The sequence below is a fragment of the Macaca nemestrina genome, chromosome 2 (genome assembly GCF_043159975.1).
Source record: "Macaca nemestrina isolate mMacNem1 chromosome 2, mMacNem.hap1, whole genome shotgun sequence".
Taxonomy (NCBI): Eukaryota; Metazoa; Chordata; class Mammalia; order Primates; family Cercopithecidae; genus Macaca; species Macaca nemestrina.
In genome coordinates this window covers 189436051-189458155 of record NC_092126.1, presented here as the reverse complement: position 1 = coordinate 189458155, position 22105 = coordinate 189436051, and the positions used below count along the sequence as shown (strand labels likewise).

General features: G+C 38.3%; 2 protein-coding genes and 1 pseudogene across 11 annotated transcripts in view; 1 reads left to right on the top strand and 2 right to left on the bottom strand.

Moving 5' to 3' along the window:
* The first annotated feature begins 287 nt into the window (after window positions 1-287).
* Window positions 288-22105, top strand: part of LOC105477420 (ARF like GTPase 13B) — a 72394-nt gene continuing 50576 nt past the window's right edge. For 2 of the 10 annotated variants that reach the window (XM_071092549.1, XM_011733902.3), the window contains exons 1-2: window positions 288-616; window positions 15428-15498. In XM_071092549.1, coding sequence (XP_070948650.1) covers window positions 558-616; window positions 15428-15498 — 130 coding nt within the window. In that variant the 5' untranslated portion in view covers window positions 288-557. Of the gene's footprint in view, window positions 617-8600; window positions 8713-15427; window positions 15499-16136; window positions 16259-22105 lie in introns of those variants that run through there. The other 8 variants (XM_011733901.3, XM_011733899.3, XM_011733904.3 and 5 more) reach the window with 6 other exon arrangements.
* Window positions 7766-22105, bottom strand: part of LOC105477419 (syntaxin 19) — a 40710-nt gene continuing 26370 nt past the window's right edge. Inside the window, exon 4 of the transcript XR_984649.3 lies at window positions 7766-7848. The gene's annotated coding sequence lies outside the window, so the exon portion shown is untranslated. The remainder of the gene's footprint in view (window positions 7849-22105) is intronic.
* Window positions 8240-8542, bottom strand: LOC112425869 (non-histone chromosomal protein HMG-14 pseudogene; annotated as a pseudogene).

The window sequence follows — 22105 nt, the reverse complement described above, 5'->3', positions numbered from 1 at the left end:
GGTATAAAGATAGGCCTTTCTGGAGATTTGTCCTGGATCCTCCAGCTTATCTCCGGACGCTCCGGTTGCCTAGTTACGAGAACTAGCTACCTCGAGCTCCGCCTCCTTCTTCTAGAGTACTCCCCTTTCACCTTTCCTGGTCTCCCGCAGGGGCGGGTAGCCAGGACTCTTCAGCCACTCAGAGGCCTCCACCGCAGGACCTCAACCGATGATTGGAGGAGTGCAGTACGGGCGTTTCCTGGGGAACGCCTTACGCGCCTCGAAGTAACGTCAGCACGTCGACGCGGGGCTTTTCTTCAGCCGGGTCCCGCTAACTCGGCTACGGTGTATCTGCGTCTTTGGCCAGGCTGTTTTTTGGCTAAGAGAGCAGTCGTCGCGGACCGGCGCTGTTAGCAGGGCTTAGTGCTCTGACTGGCCGCCTTGACCTCCCTCCCGGCTTTTCCTTCCGACTTATCCACTTTAGGGGCGTCTCGGAGTGGCGGAGGCCCCCGGGGAAGAGCGGGGTGCCGGTGTCCGCTCCGGGCTCGGATGGGAAGTGGCGGGAGGAGCGACCCGGGATGTTCAGTCTGATGGCCAGTTGCTGCGGTTGGTTCAAGCGGTGGCGGGAGCCCGTCAGGTAGGCTGGAGCCAGCTGTCCCGGCGATCCTAGGGGTTGGGGATGGCTGCGCCGCAGGGGCGGGGCGCCGCCTGTTCCCCGCGCCTGCAAGAGTCTGTCCCAGGCCGCAAGGGATGCTTTCATTCCCAGGGTGTCCCGGGAGGGAGAGATTGGAGGATGTAGCGTTTCTGTCTGGTCCACTTTACGTTACGATTGACAGTGCTTATCGTTGTTATATTTTAAATAGGTTTGAATTTGTTAAAAAGTGTGTGTGTATGTGTATGTGTGTGTGTGTGGAATTGAAAACTATCCGTTGTGTGTTTTTCTTCTGAAGCTTTTGTACTGGAAGTTCTTTTAAAAAGAGGGGGACATGGAATATAGTTTTCATAATATGCGCACATTCCATTCCAACTTACACCTCCACACACCCCCACACAGTTGTATTTGAGCACGTGGGCTTGAAATCTGGCTCCACTACTTAATAATTATATGACTCAACCATTTTGGCCCCACCTTTCTTAAATATTAAACGAGAGTGATAATACTCTGTGCTTTAGAAATATTGTATTCAATGAGAACAAGTGATGGATAGTGTTTTCTTAACTGTAATGTAGCTTCCAATTTTCATACGGTCTCTAGTAAAACATTTTAATTGAAAGGGTCCACTTTTTAACATTTCATTTTGCAATGCTAGAAGTGTTAATAATTAGCACCTGTTACTTGATATTCATTCATTCAACAAATATTTATTAAGACAATACCTTGTGCCAGGTGCTGTCTTAGGAAATAATCAGTGAAATTGATGCTTTTGAAACTGAGGCCTAACCTGTAAAGAAACCTCGTGTTTGTTATATAAATAATGTTGACTTTTCATAGTTCTAGTCTGGAATTGGGCCAAGGATAAGATAAAGCAATTGTTAACATTTTAAGTATATTTGCCAAGAGAATGAACTGTCCTTTAAAGAATGAATCTGAAAAGCTACACTGACACATTATAATGGAAAATACATGTCTAGGTTGGAAAAAAAGTAACTTTAAATGAAACTAAAGATTCGTCCTGATTATTAGCTCTTAACTGAATTTGAATGTTTTAAATATAAGTGGTAAGATCAACTCTGTAAGTCAAAGATGGGCTGGATTTGGTGGCTCACGCCTGTAATCCCAGCACTTTGGGAGGCCGAGGCTGTTGGATATTTGGAGCTCTGGGATTCGAGACCAGCCTGGGGAATATGGCGAAACCCCGTTTCTACAATAAAATAAACGGCGCGGTGACGCGCACCTGTAGTCCCAGCTACTCTGGAGGCTGAGTCAGTAGGATCACTTGAGCCCGGGAGGCGGAGGTTGCAGTGAGCCGATATCGCTCCACTGCCTGGGTGACACAGTGCAACCCTGTCTCAAAAAAAAAAAAAAAAAAAAGAAAAGAAAGGTCAAAGAGTGGTTTTAGGTGTATAGATTCTGATTTTTTTGTTTTAATTATATTCTGGTCTAATTTCAAAGTATCTACTAAGACTTGAGGGTCATTCCTAATAGTTGGCGCCTCATTTTCCATCGTGTCTGCTTTTAAGAAATGTATTTGGTTTCTATTGAAGGCATATAACTTACGTTCTTTTATCTAAGAACAGTGAAAACGTGTAATTCGAAGGAGTGTTCAATTTAATTCATCATTCTTAGTCTTTGCTTTCCTTAGCAGCTTTTGTGTATATATGCTCTGGAATGATTTGTTTAAAGAAAAGACAGAGTTCAGAGAAAGGAGAATGTATTGATTTCCAAGTAGAACAGATAATTGAATTTTCTTAATAAAGCATTAGTAAAATTTAGCGGCATAACCCAGCTTGTATTTTCTTCTTTAGTAAGTACCATCTAAATTCGTCCTGTCCGGTAGGGTAACAACGAGCTACATGTGGCTGTTGAGCGTTTGAAATGTGGCTAGTCTGAATTGAGATGCTGTAAGTGTATGTTTAATACATAGTGCGCTTTGAAAGATTATGCAAAAAAGTCAGCATCTTATCAGTCTGTTAAAAGTTTGATTACATGTTGAAATGATAACTTTTGCATATGTTAGATTAGATAATATATTAGAATTAACCTTTTTTTTACTTTTTAAAAAATGAGATTACTAGAGAATTTCAATGTATATGTGGCTTATATTACATTTCTTCTGGACCTTACTGTTCTAGATCATAGTCTAATATAAAGGACGTAGGTAAACATCTCAATTTGGATAACTGTCAAAGGATTTGAAAACAAGTTGGATTACACCTATCTTCTAAGTCCTCTTGTTCAATGCCTGATTTATAACAGTGGCTGAATAAATATTTGCCAAATATTGTATGTAGTTTGATTTTTCTTAGTAATAGTCATCCTTAAGTAAATAACATTAGCAAGTAGTTCCATTTATTTTACTGGAATAAATGAGAGGTGAGCAAGCTAATTTTAAAAACAAAATTTTGTGCTTTTATGGTATTCTCTATTTTTTCAACAGAAATTGCCTGTTTGATTATTATGTATTTGTTTTCTGTAGAATTTCTTATTAAGATTCCTCTTCATGTTTATATTTTATGAAGATATCCTGACAAATGTGAGGAGTGAATTTGTAAAAGAGATGATGATGGTTATTAATACATTATATTTGAGATTACTTTGCAGATCTGTTTAATATATTCTGTACCCATTGTATTTACCCACCACTCCTCACTTAGATCCTCTCCTAGTGAGCATATTATTCCAGACATTGGAATCAGGGATTAGATTTGTGTGATAAGGACAAGGCAGGAGTCGGAGATCAAGTGTTAAGGCACCAGTCTAGGTCAGGAGTCAAGATCTTATAAAAGTTTAAGGCTTGATCCCCCTTAGTGGAGTACCGAACCCCACTTATTTGGGGTTTGGTATGGCCCCATTCATGAATTTTGGTTCAGTTTGGTATGGCTCCATTCATGAATCAATGAATGTGGAAGTAAACTCTTGAAACTTTTATTGTTCCTAAGTTTGTCTTTTAAAAATATGTTACCAAATTGCTCCTCAGAAAGGATTAAAAAAATAAAATAAAACACCGTTTCTACTCCTACCAACAGGGCATTGGAGTGCCTTTTTCACTGAGAAAATCAGGAGTCATCAGTTTTTCATCTTCTTCAGGTTACAGGGGAACCTTTCCGCTTTGAGTTTCTGTTTTTGTTGTTGTTGTTGTTGTTGTTTTTGATTACTAGGAAGATTAGCTTTTTTTTCCTTGAACATTTGTGTTTTTCTCAGCAATTGTCCATTGGATTCCTGTTATGTTTTTTCTATTGGGGCAGGTGTGTTTTCCTACTGAATTTTTAAAAAGAAATTTTAAGTGTTTATCATAGCTACTGTTTCTCTGTAGTACAATTGACACTTAAACAACACAGGGTTTAGGGGCACTGAACCCGGCCTTGCCAGCAGTCAGAAATCCACGTATAACTTTTGACTTCCCAAAAACTTAATTACTAATAGCCTCCTGTTGACTAGAAACCTTACTGATAACGTGAATAGTCAGTTACCACAGATTTTTTATATTATATGTATAATTTATTGTTATCTTAAAGTTAGAGGAAAGGAAATGTTAAGAAAATCATAAGGGACTGGGCGCGGTGGCTCAGGCCTGTAATCCCAGCACTTTGGGAGGCCGAAGTGGGCGGATTACTTGAGGTCAAGAGTTCAAGACTAGCCTGGCCAACATGGTAGAAACCCTGTCTCTATTAAAAATACAAAAATTAGCTGGGCGCGGTGGCGGGTGCCTGTAAATACCAGCTACTCGGTAGGCTGAGGCAGGAGAATCACTTGAACCTGGGAGATGGAGGTTGCAATGAGCCGAGATCGTGCCACTGCACTCCAGCCTGGGCGACAGAGCAAGACTCTGTCTCAAAAAAAAAAAAATATATATATATATATATAAAATATATATAATATATATTATATATATATTTCTTCTATATATATATAGAAGAAAAAATGTATTAACTATTAAGTAGAAGCAGATCATCATAAAGGTCTCCATCCTTATCCTCTTCCCTTTGAGTAGCCTGAGGAGAAAGAGGAAGAGGGGTTGGTCTTACTGTCTCAGGGATTGCAGAGGCAGAAGAGGTGGACGTGGAGGCTAGGGGGGCAGAGGCAGGAGAGGAAGGCACACGTGTAACTTTCATTAAACAAAAATTTGTGTATAAGTAGAACTGTGCAGTTCAAACGTGTGTTGTTCAAGGGTCAGTTGTATAATGTTGCAAATATTTTCTTTCCATTTGTTATATTTTCAAATTTTTGTGATTTTTATATATAAACATTTAAAATTTTTGAATTCAGGCTGAGTGTGGTGGCTCACACATGCAATCCTAGTGCTTTGGGAAGATGGCTTGAGCCTAGGAGTTTGAAATCAGCTTGGGCAATATAGTGAGACCCCATCCCTACAAAACAATTTTTTAAAAATTAGCCATACGTAGTGGCATGTGCCTGTAGTCCGAGCTACTTGGGCTGAGGCAGGAGGATGGCTTGAGCCCCAGAGGTGGAGGCTGCAGTGAGCCAAGGTTGCCTCACTGCAGCCTAGCCTGGGCGAAAAAGTGAAACCCTGTCTCAATCAATCAATCAATCAATCAATCAATAAGACTAAATAAAAATTTTAAATTCAGATATATTACTTTTTCAGTGTAATGTTTAGAAAGTTCATCAGCATTCCAATATTACATTCACATATACTTTTTTCTAGTACTTTTATATTTTAATTTTTAACATTAAAAAATTTTAATCTGTTGCAATTTATTTAGCCTATAGGGAGCAGCCTTCATCTTGAGTACAGGACACAAGGTCTGTGAAGCTATGATGCTCAGTAAATCTCTGGGCCTTACAGCAGATTCTAACCCTTACACATTCTCATCTACACATTTTGAGCTCCTGTTATTTGTAACATAGCATCTAGGTGATGAAATATTGCATGTAAAATACAATGATTGAATATGCAAGAGTTGAAAGATGATTTTTAAGATTTTTAACAAGAATCAGGAAAGAGGATTTTAGAAGGGGTGTAATTTTACCTGGGTCTTGAAGAAATTTATGCAACAAATTTTGCATACAAATTTTGGCAACAAAATTCTTTGTTTATATAAAAATATACATGTTATATAACTCCTTATATATTATGTATATATAACAAAAAATATTTTTACTGTTATTTAATCAAAAGGAAGATATAATAAGTACCATATGCCTGCCAGGTTTTATAAATTTTAATCTTTAGTCATCATATTTCAATTTTAATAAGTAGGTAACAAATCCTTGAAACTTCCTGCCCCCTATTCATCTCCTCCCTTTCTTCCACAGAGTTAACCTTTAATTGGAACTGATTTCTTGTCCATCTATGTTTTTTCAGCATCACAATACAACCTATCAAAGCTTTACTTCAAATTTATTAGTAAATTGTTGTTTGCTATGGCCAAGTCTAAAATAAGATATTCAAATGTTACAGTACACAACGTTTCTAGTGGTCTGTTTGTCCTCTTTGCTATGAACTTTTTCATTGAGGGAATACTTAACTCCCTAATACCATCATTCTTGGCCTAAATAAATATAACTATAAATCTAGACCATTTATAGAAATTGCTGAGTTCTTAATTTTCTAATTAACCTGTACATACAGATTAGTGAGGATTATCTATTGTACTGTATGCTGAACTGGAATATTTTACATCTCTTTTTATCCCTCTAGTTCTAATTGATTATGCATAGTAAGAATTTTAGAATTTTAAGATAGAAAAGGACCCAGAGACACTCTTATTTTACCCTCTTATATTTTAGAGATGAAAAAATGGATGCTAAGAATTTGACTTGATCAAGGCTTTAAAGCAGGCTGTGAACCCAAGTTTGGCCTTCTCACTATTTATTCATACTCAATAAATTTAGATAATGATTTTGCTATAATATGGGGTTCTAGATCTGAATCGAAATGTCAGAAAATAGCGTACTTCTGCAATAAAATCACACTTGTTTCAATACATTTTTTCATTCTATCAATTTGTCGTATAGTGATTCTTTAAAATTCTCACATATGTATCACAAAACCCTGTTCTGAAGTCTTTTTTGTATATGTATTTGTTACTTTTAGAATTTATATGTTAATGTTAAAATTTAGAACTTGCTCCATGTATTTTTAAATGTTTTAGATAATAGAGTTTCGATGTGTCAAACTTTGATTTTAGTGTTTTTAGTGAAATATTTTCTTTGACTTGCAGAATATTTTTGAAGTTAAAAAACAGCTTTTATGGGCCAGGCATGGTGGCTCGTACCTGTAATCCCTGCACTTTGGGAAGCCATGGTGGATGGATCACTTGAGGTCAGGAGTTTGAGAGGAGCCTGGCCAACATAGTGAAACCCCGTCTCTACTAAAAATACAAAAAATTAGCCAGGCATAGTGGTAGGCTCCTGTAATCCCAGCTACTTGGGAGGCTGAGGCAGGAGAATTGCTTGCACCCAGGAGGCAGAGGTTGCAGTGAGTCGAGATCTCGCCACTGCACCCTCCAGCCTGAGTGACAGAACGAGACTCCATCCCCCACCAAAAAAAGGAATAGCTTTTATGTAATTAACATATTGAAAGTCTTATCTTCCTTAGTTAAAAGATGAGGAAGTTTAGATTTGTAGATGTTCAAATGATTGCCATAATGTCGTTCAGGAAAGGGTCTCATTCTATTGCCTAGTCTGGAGTGCAGGGGGTCTCGCTCTATTGCCTAATCTGGAGTGCAGAGGAGTGATCACCGCTCACTGCAGCCCTGACTGCCCCAGCTCAAGTGATCCTCCCACTTCAGCCTCCCAAGTAACTGGGAGGTACGTGCCACGATGCCTGGCTATTTTTTTTTTTTTTTATTTGTAGAGAAAAGGTCTCACCATGTTGCCCAGGCATGTCTCAATCTCCTGGGCTCAAGTAATTCTCCCACCTTGGCCACCCAAAGTGCTGGGATTATAGGCGTGAGCCACGGTGCCCGGCCTCTTTTTAAAATAGTTATAGTGATGTTCCAACTTAACATTTGGAGGCAAATTTTTCTTAAGAGGATTATCAAGAGCCAGTATCTACAAGTGTTTGATAAGCTGTACACGTTCTACCAATTCACAGTTTAATACCATGTACACGATATACCCAAATTTTCAATCTTCCACAGCACATTAACACCGTTCTCAGGAAAACAGGGCTTCTGTTACAGTGTACACAGTTCCGACAGGGAGAGCCACGATCACGGAGTGGTTTTCTTTAGGAAACAATTCTGTGAAAAAAACATGGGAATAGGAGTAATTTAAAATGTTCAAGACCTTAAATGCAGGATTCTGACTCTGTATTGCCATTTAGTATATTTTGTATTACAATATATAAAAACTCAGCCCTAATCTATGGAATGTTAAGCTGACGTCCAGGACACTCAAAACTTGCTGTGATTCAGTATCCCATACTGTTTTCTGGTTTCATGAAAAATAAACAACCAGAGAATTATTTCACCTCCTGAAAAAACTTAACAATGGAATGAGGTGGGATTTCCTGCTTCTCAAAATTGTTTCTAGAGCTACTAAAAAACTTGCACTTACAAAACAGTTGATAAAAATACCCTGGATTGTACAAGAAGGGAGACAGGGACTACAGATAAGACATGGTATATTATATTAATCAGACTTGGCTTCTTTCTCTCCTGCTTCATCAGAGGTTGGAGTCTCCTCGGTTTTAGTTTCTTCGTTTTCTGCAGGTAAATCTTCTTTAGTTTCTTGGTTAGCCACTTTGACCTGTTTTCCCTTTTTCCCTTTTGTTTGCATTTTTTTTTTTTAAATCTAAAGATTTATCCTTTCCTGATGCCTCTTTGGCTTCGTTTCCACTTTTGCAGGAGCAGGTTTAGCTGACAAGTACACAGATCTCCTCTTGGGCTCTTCCTTCGCCACCCCTTCGGCTGAACTGACCTTCCTCTTGGGCATCTTGGCGGCGGGAAGGGCGCTTGCTGGGCACCTGTGGGCCACGGCGCTGAGAGCCTTCGCGAAGCTGGGCTGCCTGGCTACTGGCACTCCTCCCGCCGCCTGAGCTGCTGAGACCCCTATTTCAGTTTTGAAAGTCTTTCTGTTAATTAGTACCTAGAAACCATGAGCATGTAAGCTTTTTTCAGAAAACTTCAGCCAATTTGATGTATGTGGATTTAATAACATTCTTTAATATGAGCTATTTTGATGTGAAGATTTGTATAAATTAACTTCATTATAGTACTTTCTCAATCTAATGTATTTTAATTTTACTTAATATTTACTCAGCAAATGGGGGTCAGAAAATGTTTGTTGTTTCTTTCAGTAGAGAAGCCTGCTGTGTGCCCAGCACATTTGATACAGGTGCTACAGAGCTGATTAAGGGAAGTTCTGGTAGAGGAGCCTGTATAAAAAGTAGCGGGGATGGTTGTGAAGGGCTGGGGGAATACCTGGCATGGAAGGAATCCTTGGCATGGCAGGCCTCCCAGGAGTGGCAGAAGTGGGGGCTGCCAAATTGAGACTTGATTTTCTATAAGGATTTTAAGCAGAAAAATGCTGTGGTTAGATTTTTTTTTTTTTTTTAAACAGCCTCACGCTGTCACCCAGGCTAGAGTGCAGTGACATCATCCCAACTCATTGCAGCCTGTCTTATTTAATTTTCATTACATCCCTTTAGAATGGCTATTGTTATTATCCTATTTTATTGATGAAATTCTGAGAAGTAATGTGTCGTATAGCCTAGAAACGGCAAATCTGGCACTTGAACTCAGGTCTCTAACACCAAGTTTGTGGCTACATTTCAGAGTACCCATAATTCCTCTTATGTTACTTATTACTAGTATAGCATACTGTAAATCCTATAATACTTCAGAGTTCTTTGTATCTCAGCCTTTCTAGTAATCAAAGACCTAGGGATGACTATAATATTAGGAATGAGGTGATCACTTTCAACTTCTGGAAAGGTTCCATCATTAATTATTTCATAATACAGTTTATTTCTTTTTTTGTTTGTTTGTTTGTTTTTGAGACGAAGTCTTGCTCTGTTGCCCAGGCTGGAGTGTAATGGTGCGATCTCAACTCACTGCAACCTCCACCTCCTGGGTTCAAGTGATTCTCCTGTCTCAGCCTTCTGAGTAGCTGTGATTGCGGGTGTGCACCACCAGGCCTGGCTAATTTTCTTTTTTTTTTTTTTTTTTTTTAGTAGATATGGGGTTTCACCATGTTGGCCAGGCTAGTCTCAAACTCCTGACCTCAAGTAATCCACCTGCATCGGCATCCCAAAGTGCTGAGATTACAGGTGTGAGCCACTGTGCCTGGCCCAGTTTGATTATCTCTTAGCTGAAATGTTTGGGACCTAAGATTTATCAAATTTTTTTTTTATTTTGGAACATTTGCATATATATATAAAACGAAATATCTTGGGAATGGCCTCCAAGCCTAAACACGAATTTCATTTATGTTGTATATGCAATAGTCTGAAGGTAATTTTATAAAATATTTTAAGTAATTTTGTACACATAACAAAGTTTCGATTGCCACCTGTCACATGAAGTCAGATGTGGAATTTTCCACTGTGGCGTCATACTGGTGTCTAAAAAGTTTAGGATTTTGGAGCATTTCAGATTCCAGATTTTTGGACTAGGGATGCTCATTTACTGGTTCCTGAAGTAGAAGTATGTCAAGTTCCCTTTAGACTCACTACATAGTTGTATTGAGTTGTGACTATGTTCTTCTTTTGTTTGAGGCTGCTATACTGAGGTGTCCTCTTAACCCCTTACTTATCAACTCATAACGTGAGTGGTATTTTCTCGTGCAGTGTTCTCATTCGGGCATCCCTTCAGCTTCCTTCTGTTTTCACCTTTTCCTTGCTTGGCTAACTTCTCACTTTAAGAACTTAGGTTAGGCATTACCTTAAGAAGCTTCTCTGACCTTCTGCCCTGACTTTGGGCTGGATAAAGTCCCCTTGTTGTGTATTCCTTTATCATCTTACATATATAGCTAAAGATGTTAAACTTTCGTAGTGTCAGAATGTATTTGTATTTATGTTTTAGTCACTCTCACTAGAGGTTGAGCACTTCAGGACAGAAATGATGTCTGAGGCATTTTTGTATCCACAATGCTTAATGTGCTTTAATTGTATTACCATCTGACCAAATGATTAAATGATTGATTTTATTGCTAGTGTCAACTTTTGTAGACACTGTAAACCTAAGAGCACTGTATATTATTTTTTCAATTTGAAGGGCTAATGTATTTGATCAGATAATCATCAGACTAAGAGATATTGGCAATCTTTCATCTTTCTGTTGTCATACAGCACCACAGCCAAACTGTTCCCAATAATAATTTACCATATTTTTGTATGTATGTATGCATGCATGTATGAATGAATTAATGAATGAATGACAGGGTCTCATTCTGTTGCCCACGCTTCAATGCAGTGGTGCAGTCATGGCTCACTGCAGCTTCAATGGGCTCAAGTGATCCTCCCACCTCAGCCTTCCAAGTAGCCAGGACTGTAGGCACATATCACCATTCCCAGCTAATTTTTTAAAAAGCTTGTTGTAGGGACACAGTCTCATTATGTTGCCCAAGCTGGTCTTGGGCTTAAGTGATCCTCCTGCTTTGGCCTCCCAGAGTGCTGGGACTACAGGTGTGAGCCACCGTGCCCGTCCAATTTATCATGTTTTAAAAAGCTGAAGCTACGTGTACATTTTAACATAGGTTAAATAAATTATACCTCTTTATAGAAGCCTGAGTTTTAGGTGAATGTTAACCTTTTAATCACATTCTGTCCTGAAAGTATAAATTTAATCCTTCGTTATCAGGCTTTGCAGTAATTCATGCTGTGATTTTTATTTGTACTGCTTATTAGTTATGTTTATTCAGTAATGCTTTAATTCCCTAAAACATTTAATTAAAGCCTTTTCCAGGAATAGGGCATAATCTTAAAAATTAACTAGTTGCAAAGGTAGTCAAAGTGAAAATAGAAATAGAATTATTTTATGCCAGTCTCAACACTATTATAATTCTCTAAAGTGATTTTCTTCTTTGAAGGACATTTTTGTTTGTTTGAGCCTAATAGCCTATAAATAAAGACAGACTCTTAAGGTAAAAGCTGATTTTCTTGGTGGCCTTAGGAACAGTGTTTCAAAATGCACAGTATATATGTATTTAGATGTTTGTTTTTTTAAAAAACTGAAATCTTGACAAGAATGGAGAAAAACGTGAGATGCTCTATGTAATGGAGAACAAGGAGTTATTTTTCATGAAATGGTGTATCAGGGAATTTTTACTTTGACTTGTAAGGGATGTGAAAAGATTTCGTGATGTTTCCAGGAACTGCCAACTCATTTGATGCTTATTTGTTTATTTGTGGTATTGTCTTCTCTGACTTCCAGAGTGGACTCTGTGGTCTGCTGTCTATCCTTATGACTGCCCACTGCTTCTCCTAATTTATAACAGTTATCTCATATTACTGTAATTACCTCTCCAGTGCCTTTTTTCTTTCTAGGCTCTAAGGTTTATGAGGCCTAATAATTGTGGATATTTGTTTGCTGCTATGTAAGGGGTGCTTAATATTTATGGAATAAATGATGTAAACTAGTAGAAAACAGGGATTTATTCCCCAAAAGTGATTGCTTTGGTTCATGGCAATGTTTAAAGCACTGTAGATCTTGAAATGCATTGTATACATAAAGAACAATTGAGTTAGCTTTAATATTAGTGTTACTTTAGTCCAATTCATTGTATCTCTAGTAACTTGAATTATCTAAAATATTTATCATTTAATTTTAATTTTATTTATTTCATTTTTTGAGACAGCATCTCACTCTGTTGCCCAAGCTGGAGTACAAGTGGTACGATCTCGTCTCACTGCAACCCCTGCCTCCCGGGTTTAAGCAATTCTCGCAGCTTAGCTTCCCAGGTAGCTGGGACTACAGGCATGTACTGCCAGCCTGGCTAATTTTTGTGGTGTTTTTTTTTTTTTTTTTTTTGTAGTGATGGGATTTCGCCGTGTTGTCCAGGCTGGTCTCGAACTCTAGAGCTCAAGTAATCTGCCCTCCTCAGCCTCCCAAAGTGCTGAGATTACAGGAATGAACCTACAGGCCTGACCTGGCTTGTTTTATTTCATTTTATTATTTTATTTTATTTTTGAGGTGCAGTCTTGCTCTGTTGCTTAGACTGGAGTGCAGGGGCGTGATCTCGGCTCATTGCAACCTCTGCCTCCTGTGTTCAAGCGATTCTCCAGCCTCAGCCTTCTGAGTAGCTGGGATTACAGGTGTGTGCCACCATGCCCAGCTAATCTTTGTGTTTTTAGTAGAGATGGGGCTTCGCCGTGTTGCTCAGGCTGGTCTCGAACTCCTGAACTCAAAGTGATCTGCCCACCTTAGCCTCCCATAGTGCTGGGATTATAGGAATGAGCCACCACACCTGGCCTGTTTTATTTTTGAGACAGGGTCTTGCTCTGTTGCCCAGGCTTCAGTACAGTGACACAATCATGGCTCACTACAGCCTTGACCTGCCAGGCTCAGGGAGTCCTCCTGCCTCAGCCTCTGGAGTGGCTGAGACTACAGAAATATGCCTCCATGCTTTGCTAAGCTACTCATTTTAAATGCTATGTTATCCATCTTCTCTGAATAGTCATTTACTATATTTGGTTTTGGAAGTTATTTTGTACTTAAATCTTGTTCTTTGATATTTGATAGTTCTATGAGTTATTTAATTCATAATTATGAATTCAAACAAAATAATAAAATTATATTCTTAATATCTTACAGCTTCCTTAGGAAGTAAATTCATATTTTTCATAGTTGATAATGCAGGTACATTTCCAGATGGATAGAGGTTCCTGGACCTTGCCTACTACCTCTTCTCCATAAATCTATAATCTGCTGTGGGTCTTTGTGGCATTCCCACTGGCTTTGCCACCAGCCAATTGAGAATAGGGCCCTGGAGTGCTGCTTATTGTGATTTACCTTATTCTCGCACTGAGTCAAGTATAGACACAGCTTCTGTTTATTTCCCATGCTAGGTATGGGATGGTTGAAACATCTAGAGAAGATAAAAGCTCCTAGATAACAAAGGAAATTAACGTGGAATTCATTTTACTCATAGTAGAAGTCAGAATCCTCACAATGGCATATAGGCTTACATGAACTGGTCTCTGATGTGTCTCTGACTTCCTGTCTTCCTATTCTGCTCCTTTCTCACTTGGTTTCATAACAGTGGCTTCCTTGCCGATTCTTGGACCTTCCTGCATTTCTGTACCTAAGGGTCTTTGCACCAGCGATTCTCTCTTGCCCCGAATATATGCATGACTCCATCCTTCAAGTCCTTGCTCAGATTTTTACCTTCTGAATGAGGTCTGCCTTGACCGCCCTATGTAAACCTGCCTCCTCCTCCCACCCCCAGCCTTGATCCTTTGTACCCTGTTCTACTCTATTTTTTTTCCCATAGTACTTAATCACCTTCTACACTTTATTATTTATCGTATTATTACTGGCTGTCTTTTGTCACTAAAATGTAAGCTTAACAAGGAAGAATTTCTTTATCTGTTTTTGTTTTATTATGGTGGTGGTTGCTGTAATAAACAAGTGTATCTCAAATACCTAGAACACTGGTGTCTGGTATATAGAAGATGGTCAGTGATTATTTAATAAATTATCAATTTGGCTTTTGCCAGACTAAGTTTGTTGTTTCTCAGCTTGTGACCCATAACTAGCCTGCCTCATACTCTCACCTCTGTCTTCTGTTTTGTTATATGGCCCCTTCGAGTACAACTGATTTTTTTTTTTTTTTCCACAAGTCTAAATCCAAGAGAGCAAAGCCTAGAGAAATGAAAGGACACCCTTTACAGCCATCTGAATTCTGTTTTCAACCCTCCGTGGGATGATTGCTAAAGAAGAACTATACTCCATAGGAGATTGATCATACCCTATGGTCTAAATATGGCAGCTGTGTTAAGCTGTGGCTTTTTTTCTGTGTATTCCCAAGGCAGTTTTCATTTCCAAATCCATGGTGGTAATGAACTGCCTCACCTCTTATATTGTGCAAAGTTCAACCTAGAACAGAAATGACTATATAGTGGTAAACGGAATCACCAAGTTAATAGGACTAGCACCAGTATAATAAGTTTGCTCCTTTATACCTGTCCCACATATAAGTCCCTATGAATTAGGTGAATTGGGTTCTGGTTCTGAGTCTGTAACTGATTCATTGTGTGACCTTTGACCAGATTACTTGATTTATCTGGACTTATGTTTCTTCAGTTTTTAAGTTGAACTGGGTGTTTTTTTGTTTTTTGTTTTTTTCCTGTGGAGTTTAGCTGTATCATGAGAAATATTTTAAACTTTACAATTGTGGTAACCTTCTCTCAAAATGTTAGCACTTCATAATCATGTTATTATATATAAATTTATATTTGGTAAGATGCTACATATTTAAAAACAGTTATGTACTTTCATAAGATAAACAGATTTGTGATAATTTGTTAGCTTTCAATAAACTAGGAAGTTGATTCTTTAGCCATGATAGATAACTCAGAGATTGTCTCCCCACCTTCCTATCTTCCTTCTTTCCCTTATTCTCTGTCCTTTGGATTATCTATTGTACAGTTTTACTTTATTTGCTTAGAGAACAAAAGGATGATCCTTTAAAGGTATTTTTCATGAATTTGCTTGTGAATCTATATTTTATTCATTATTGTACTCCCTAGCATCCAACAGATTTTCTTGTGCTTAATAGGTGCTCCTTAAATGTTAATTGAATTAATGAATTTGCATTTATTTTTCCTCAATACTAAATTAACAAAGAAAGTGATTTTAAAATTTCTATTATTTTAAGAAAGGTGACTCTTTTGATGGTGGGACTTGATAATGCTGGTAAAACCGCAACAGCAAAGGGAATCCAAGGAGGTAAGCTGAAAATATTTATGTGCTTTCTGAACTCTATTAAATTATTCTGAATTATTTATTTATGTTAAGTTGCTTTATTCCTTATTAATTTGGTACAGATACTGTGCACTCCATTACTTTATATTCTTAGTATACTGGTGACTCATGGCAAGTAGGCTCTGGATTAATGGGACCAGACTATTACCATGTTTCAGATTTGAATACATGCAGAGATGCAGAGACTCCTTGATGCCTTTGATCTGCTAAGAGGGAATAGTGTTTGTATTCTAGACAATAGGAAGGAAAATTCAAGAAGATGAGCTGCTCTGCTTTTAAGGATACCTATCTTCTAACATTTTCCTGGCTAGAAGTTAGTCACATGCCTGTGCTTATATGAAAGAGAGGTAGAAGTATAGTTAGGCAGCATAGTTCTCTTTGAATCTCTTGATGCTTTTTTTCAATATGATAAGTAATTTTTATAATTAAGTTATAGATAAGGCCTCTATATCATTAAATGGCTTTATATCATAGATACTGCATCTCATTGAATATTGAATATATATCATACATACTACATCTCATTGAGTTTATCTCATTGAATGCTGGCTAGTCTTCTTTTTTTTTTAATTTTTAATTTATTAGGTTTTTTTTTTTGGTAGAGATGGGGTCTCCCTATGTTGCCCAAGCTGGTTTGGAATGCCTAGCCTCAAGCTATTCTTCTGCCTTGGCCTCCAAGAGTGCTGGGATTACAGGCATGAGCCACCACGCCCAGCCCGGCCAGGTAATCTTAATTTAATGCTTTGTGCTACAATATAGCAGTATCTATGCTAGTGACTTTGTTGGGCACCTAGAATGTATCACCAGTCAGGCATCTAACGTGAGTCCCTAACCCCGGGGCCATGGACCAATATCTGTCTGTGGGCTGTTAGGAACCAGCCTACAAAGCAGGAGGTAAGCGGCAGGCCAGTGAACAAAGCTTCGTCTGTATTTACAGCCTCTGCCCATCACTCACATTACTGCCCGAGTGCTGCCACCTGTCAGATCAGTGATGGCATTAGATTCTGAGGACCATGAACCCTATGTGAACTGCACATTCAAGAGATCTAGTTTACGTGCTCCTTATGAGAATCCAATGCCTAATGATCTGTCACTGCCTCCCAGCACCCCCCAGCTGGGACTGTCTAGTTGCAGGAAAACAAGCTTAGGGCTCCTACTGATTATACATTATGGTGAGTTGTATAATTATTTCAGTATGTATTACAATGTAATAATAATAGAAATAAAGTGCACAATAAATGTAATGTGCTTGAATCATCCTGAAACCACCTCCACCCTCCAGTCCATGGAAAAATTGTCTTCCACAAAACTGGTCCCTGGTGCCACTGATCTAAAGGGTAAGAATTGGGAGAAATGCATAATGTGTATTTGTTTCTGGAAACTGATGATTGCAGTAAGACATCGTGCTTACTAAATAGTGGAAGGGCATTTATTTATTAACAGGTTGCAAAACTCACTCTTGGCGAAAAACATTTTCTCACCTCAAATGCTACTCTGTAATGTTAAGTAAATTAGAAGTAAATCATCTGTTATTGTCTATGAATTTTTCTAAAGCCTATGCCTATGCTATCTTCTACGTTATATCTTCACAGGACACTCACCATCATTTAAACCAGTGGTCAGCAAACTTTTTCTGTGAAGAGCTGAATAGTAAATATTTTAGACCTTGCAGTCATCCAGTTTCCTTCTGAACTACAAAACTTTTACACCGTAGTGTGAAAGCAGCCATAGACAATCTGTATACAGGCTGGGCACGGTGGCTCACACCTGTAATAATCCCAGCATTTTGGGAGGCCGAGGCAGGCGGATCACCTGAGGACAGGGGTTCAAGACTAGCCTGGCCAACATGGCGAAACCCCATCTCTACTAAAAATACCAAAATTAACTCGGTGTGGTGGCACACACCTTTAATCCTAGCTGCTCCTGAGGCTGAGGCAGGAAAATTGCTTGAACCTGGGAGATGGAGGTTGAGTGAGCCGGGATCGTGCCACTGCACTCCAGCCTGGGCAACGGAGTGAGACTCCGTCTCAAAAAAAAAAAAAGGGAAAAAAAAGACAATCCGTATACAAATGAGCGTGGCTAAGCTCCATTGAAAGTTTATTTACGGCACTGAAATTTGAATTTAATATAATTTTCCTGTGTTATGAAATGTTTTTCTTTTATTTTAGTCATTTAAAATGTAAAACACATTCTTAGCTTGTGGGCCGTACGAAAACAAGTGGAAAACCAGTTTTGACCTGGAGGCCGTGACACTTTCTTCTAACCTTCTTTTATCCATTCCTCTAAAGCCTGACATTCATGGGAGCAGGCATCTTAGAATGTGCTAATCAGATTACCTAATTTGTTATGTATACTGGGCGTGCTTAGAACATCCTCTTTCCTTTCTCTTATGTATTCCACCTCCATATATTCATAAGTTCCTTTTTCTGAGTCTAGAAAATGCTTAATGTCAAAACTGCCTTCAACTTTGAGCCCCACCCTTCATTCTCTTTTTGTCCTTCATCCCATGTTTACTCTTCAGTTTCTTACTTTGAAGTTTTTTTTAGGACTCTAATTTCATAGAACTACTTGAAACTTCCCAGATTTAAGCCTTCTCTTTCCTTTATATTTTTATGTTGTTCTCACTTCTTTAACTAGAGAGAATATCTACTGATCTTTAAAGATGTATTTTTGTCATGTAATCCCCTCTTTTATAAAGTCGTTTTTAATCCCCAACTGCCCCAACCGTTACTACCTTGATTAGTAGAACTGACCATGTCCGCTTTTTTGGCCTCCTCTTACTGATACCTACTTGGTCACTACTTAATTGCCTTTTGTTTGTGTATCTCTCTACTTCTTCAGGCTGTAAATTCTCTAAAGGCATTTTGCTCATTTTGGTGTCCTAATTGTTTAGACCAAGCGCCTAGGTCTTCTTAAAACATCTCTCCTGTGGCTCCTACTTTTCTACTTATTTCTGATTCTTCTCAACCTTCTTTTTTGTTGTTGTTGTTTCTGTGCGAAATTGAGAAAAAACTGTCTGCTAGTTTCTTTTCAGATGTGTCTGCCTCCTCTCTGACTGTGTTGCCATTGGCTAAATCCAAACCCTCAGTTTCTTTTATCTGTAGTGTCTACAATAGCTTTTTAAAAAATCCATATTCTATTTATTTATTTATTTTTTATTTTAAAAAAATTTTTTGTAGAGATGAGTCTCACTATGTTGCCCAGGATGGTCTTGAACTCCTGGCCTTGAGTGATCCTCCTGCCTTGGCCTCCCAAAGCGTTGGGATAGTAGGCATGAGCCATTGAGCCTGGTCCATATTTTTTTGTTTTTTTAGAGACAGGGTATCATTTTGTCATCCAGGCTGGAGTTCAGTGGCATGATCATAGCTCATGTAATCTCAAACTCCTGGGCTCAAGCTGTCTCCTGCCTTAGCCTCCAGAGTAGCTAGACCACAGGTGTGCTCCACAATGCCTAGCTAATTTTTTTATTCACAATAGCTTTTTTTTCCTTTTTTATTTTTAATTTTGTGAATACATAGTAGGTGTGTATATTACGAGGTACATGAGATTTTTGTATAGGCATGCAATACATAATAATTTCATCATGAAAAATTGGGTATCCCCTGAAGCATTTATTCTTTGTGTTACTCTTTTAGTTGTTTTTAAATGTTCAATTAAATTATTGACTGTAGTCCCCCTGTTGTGCTTTCAAATACTAGGTTTCATTCTTTCTATTTTGTTTCTCTATAACTTCTTAATATAAAAGTAATACCCCTTTCTGGAACTTTACTTTTTTAGATCAAACTTCTCTTCTTCATGGTTGTCAGTAATTGCATTAGTTGGACACAGGTTCAGTTGTTCTCACAGAGACCTAAAATAACAGTGGTTCAACAAGATAGATGTTTATTTCTTTCTCATAACAGCCTAGGCAAAAATAGTCTAGGATAGGTTTGTCAGCTCCATTGTGTTAGTACTCAGTTCTCTGTTCTATTTGCTTTGCCATCCTCAGTGTTCTCCCTCACCTACATGGTTGAAGGTAGTTCACTACAAAACGTGCATTTCAGCTACAAAGAAGAGGTAAAGGGTAAGGGGAGGCCATCCTCCTTTCCTTTAGGAGCTGAACCAGAAGCTGCTGCATCATTTTGGTTCACGTCATTGAAAAGAAGCAGTGGTGTTCCTGACCTGCTGTTCATATTGGCTCATTTGAACTAGCGAGATCCCTTTATGCGTATCTCTTCCCAACTCTGTGTTCAGGTACCTCATATTGTTAGTTTGAAATCGGCCATGGTTGAAGTATTTATACTTTGGAAATTGGCAGATACCATACATGTATCAGGGTTCTCCTCCTCCAAATGTTTAACAACATATCGCTAGCTAGCCTCCTCTCATGGCCACCCCTAGCTGCCATAGTAGTTGGGGATTATAGTCTTGTAAGCAGTCATGAGCCTAGGTAAAAAAAATCTAGGATTCTCTTGACTATCAAATAGTGTTTCGTAATAGGGAACTATTGTTATTTTTGGTGCAAAAATTATTTGTTTAGATTGGTCCCTAGCATTTTTGGATATTACCTTGTCTTCATTATATTGTAGTTATTTGTGATTTGTGAAGAGAAAAAAACAAAAAAATTATATATATATATATATGTTTCATATGTAGTTGTGTGTGTGTGTGTGTGTGTGTATATTTCCTCAATAGACTAAGAGCTCTGTGAGATCAGAAGATGTATTTTATTAATCTTTGTATTTCTAAAACCATACATAGTACTTAGCTTATAAGAAATGCTCAAAAATTGATTGATTATATATTTGCATTTTATCTTGGACTTTCTAGAGATGGTGTCTTACCACATGTACTTTACTGAAATTCTCAGAATTGAGGACCATGTGTCTTTTTGTTCCTGGTTCTTGTATGATTTCTCATCTATAATGGGCCCTAAATACATGTACAAGGATAGATGGATAAATATATGGAAGGGCAAAAGAAAGGATGGATGTATGGGACAGCAGCTTCAGTTATCTCAGTGGTTTGGTGGTGTAGTATTGAGCCCTATATACTTTGTGCTGAATGCTAAGGATACAAAGACATGGTCCCATGTGTTCGGAAGGTATAGGCTATTGTGACGATCAGCAGAGGACAGATTATTATGATAGAGGTAAAGGTGACAGTAGAAGTAGGAAGAATCGTCGGAAAGGGATTTATGGGGAAAGTTGTACCTGAACATTTAGTCTTAAGTTGTGAAACACAAATGCTGAGTAGGAACCAGAGGAAAGAATAGAAGGTGTTCCACATATCAAAAAAAAAAAAACAGGCTTTGGGAGTCCTGAAGACCTCTGAGGCCTGTCTCTGCCTACAATATAACCTTGTAAAAATTCCTTAATCTGAATTGGTTTACTGGGCATATTGCCATCATTTTATCTGTACTTGAATTGCTCCCTCTGCCTAAAATATAGTTCTCCCTTCTCCGTTACAATTATGTAGCTTTTATGTGTTCACTCACAATGAAGTCTTCAAGATTTCATTTCTTCTCTGAAAGCCTTTCTAGACCATAACTTGCCCCTCCCTTTTTCAACTTCTTTCCCTTGAATTCCTACACGCTATCATCTCCAGGTTTTTTTTTTTTCTTTAAGAACGTACAAATTCTGTGTTATTCCTATTAATATTCCGCTTCTCTATATTACATTGTACTTTGAGGACAGCAATCATATACCTCTTTGCACCCTTGATGCCTAACAAAGTCCTGGTACCGAGGAGATGTTTGATACTTGTTAGTTCCCTTATTCCTACTTCAGCATAGTTGATTTGTTTTCACGGATGATTGCCTGGGGTTCCTCTCTATTCATACTGAAAGACAGCTGCCTATTTTATCCACACAAACTAGTTCTGGTTAGGCTTAGATCACATTTTTAAATGCCTAGTGTAATCCTGTTTCTGGAAAATCATGCTGCTTATATGTCTAACTTTACCTTTTTCTCTTTCTAGGTAATGAAAGTATTAGCAAAAGTATGACTTGTAGTGGCTTTTAACTTTCTTCAGGTGCTGTGTAAACTTCACTAAGGCGCTTACCAAGAGATTGGTGTCTTGCAAGTCTGTTTCTCAGTCACACCTAAGTTTAGCGAATGCCTTTCAAATTAATCTTTGTAATAGCACATGTTTTGCTAAATGTGGAAATAAGACCCTCTAAACACCAGTGTTGTTCAGTAGAACTTTCTGCAGTGATGGAAATGTTCTATGTTGGCTCTGTCCAGTAGGATGGACCACTAGCCACATGTGGCTTTTTTTTTTTTTTTTTTTAACTCTAGATATTACCCAGACTGGTCTCAAAATCCTGGCCCCAGGTGATCCTTCTGCCTCAGCCTGCCAAAGTGCTGAGATTCAGGCCTAAGCCACTGTATCCAGCCACCACATATGGCGTTTGAACACTTAAAATGTAACTGATACAACTGAGAAACTGAATTTTTAATTTTATTTTAGTTTATTTAAATTTAAATTTAAAAAGTCTCATGTGGCTTGTGGCTATTGTTTTGACCATGCAGCTCTGAACAGTGTTTTCTGTGGGATAATATTTATAGTGGATTCCAGTGATGAAGAAAAA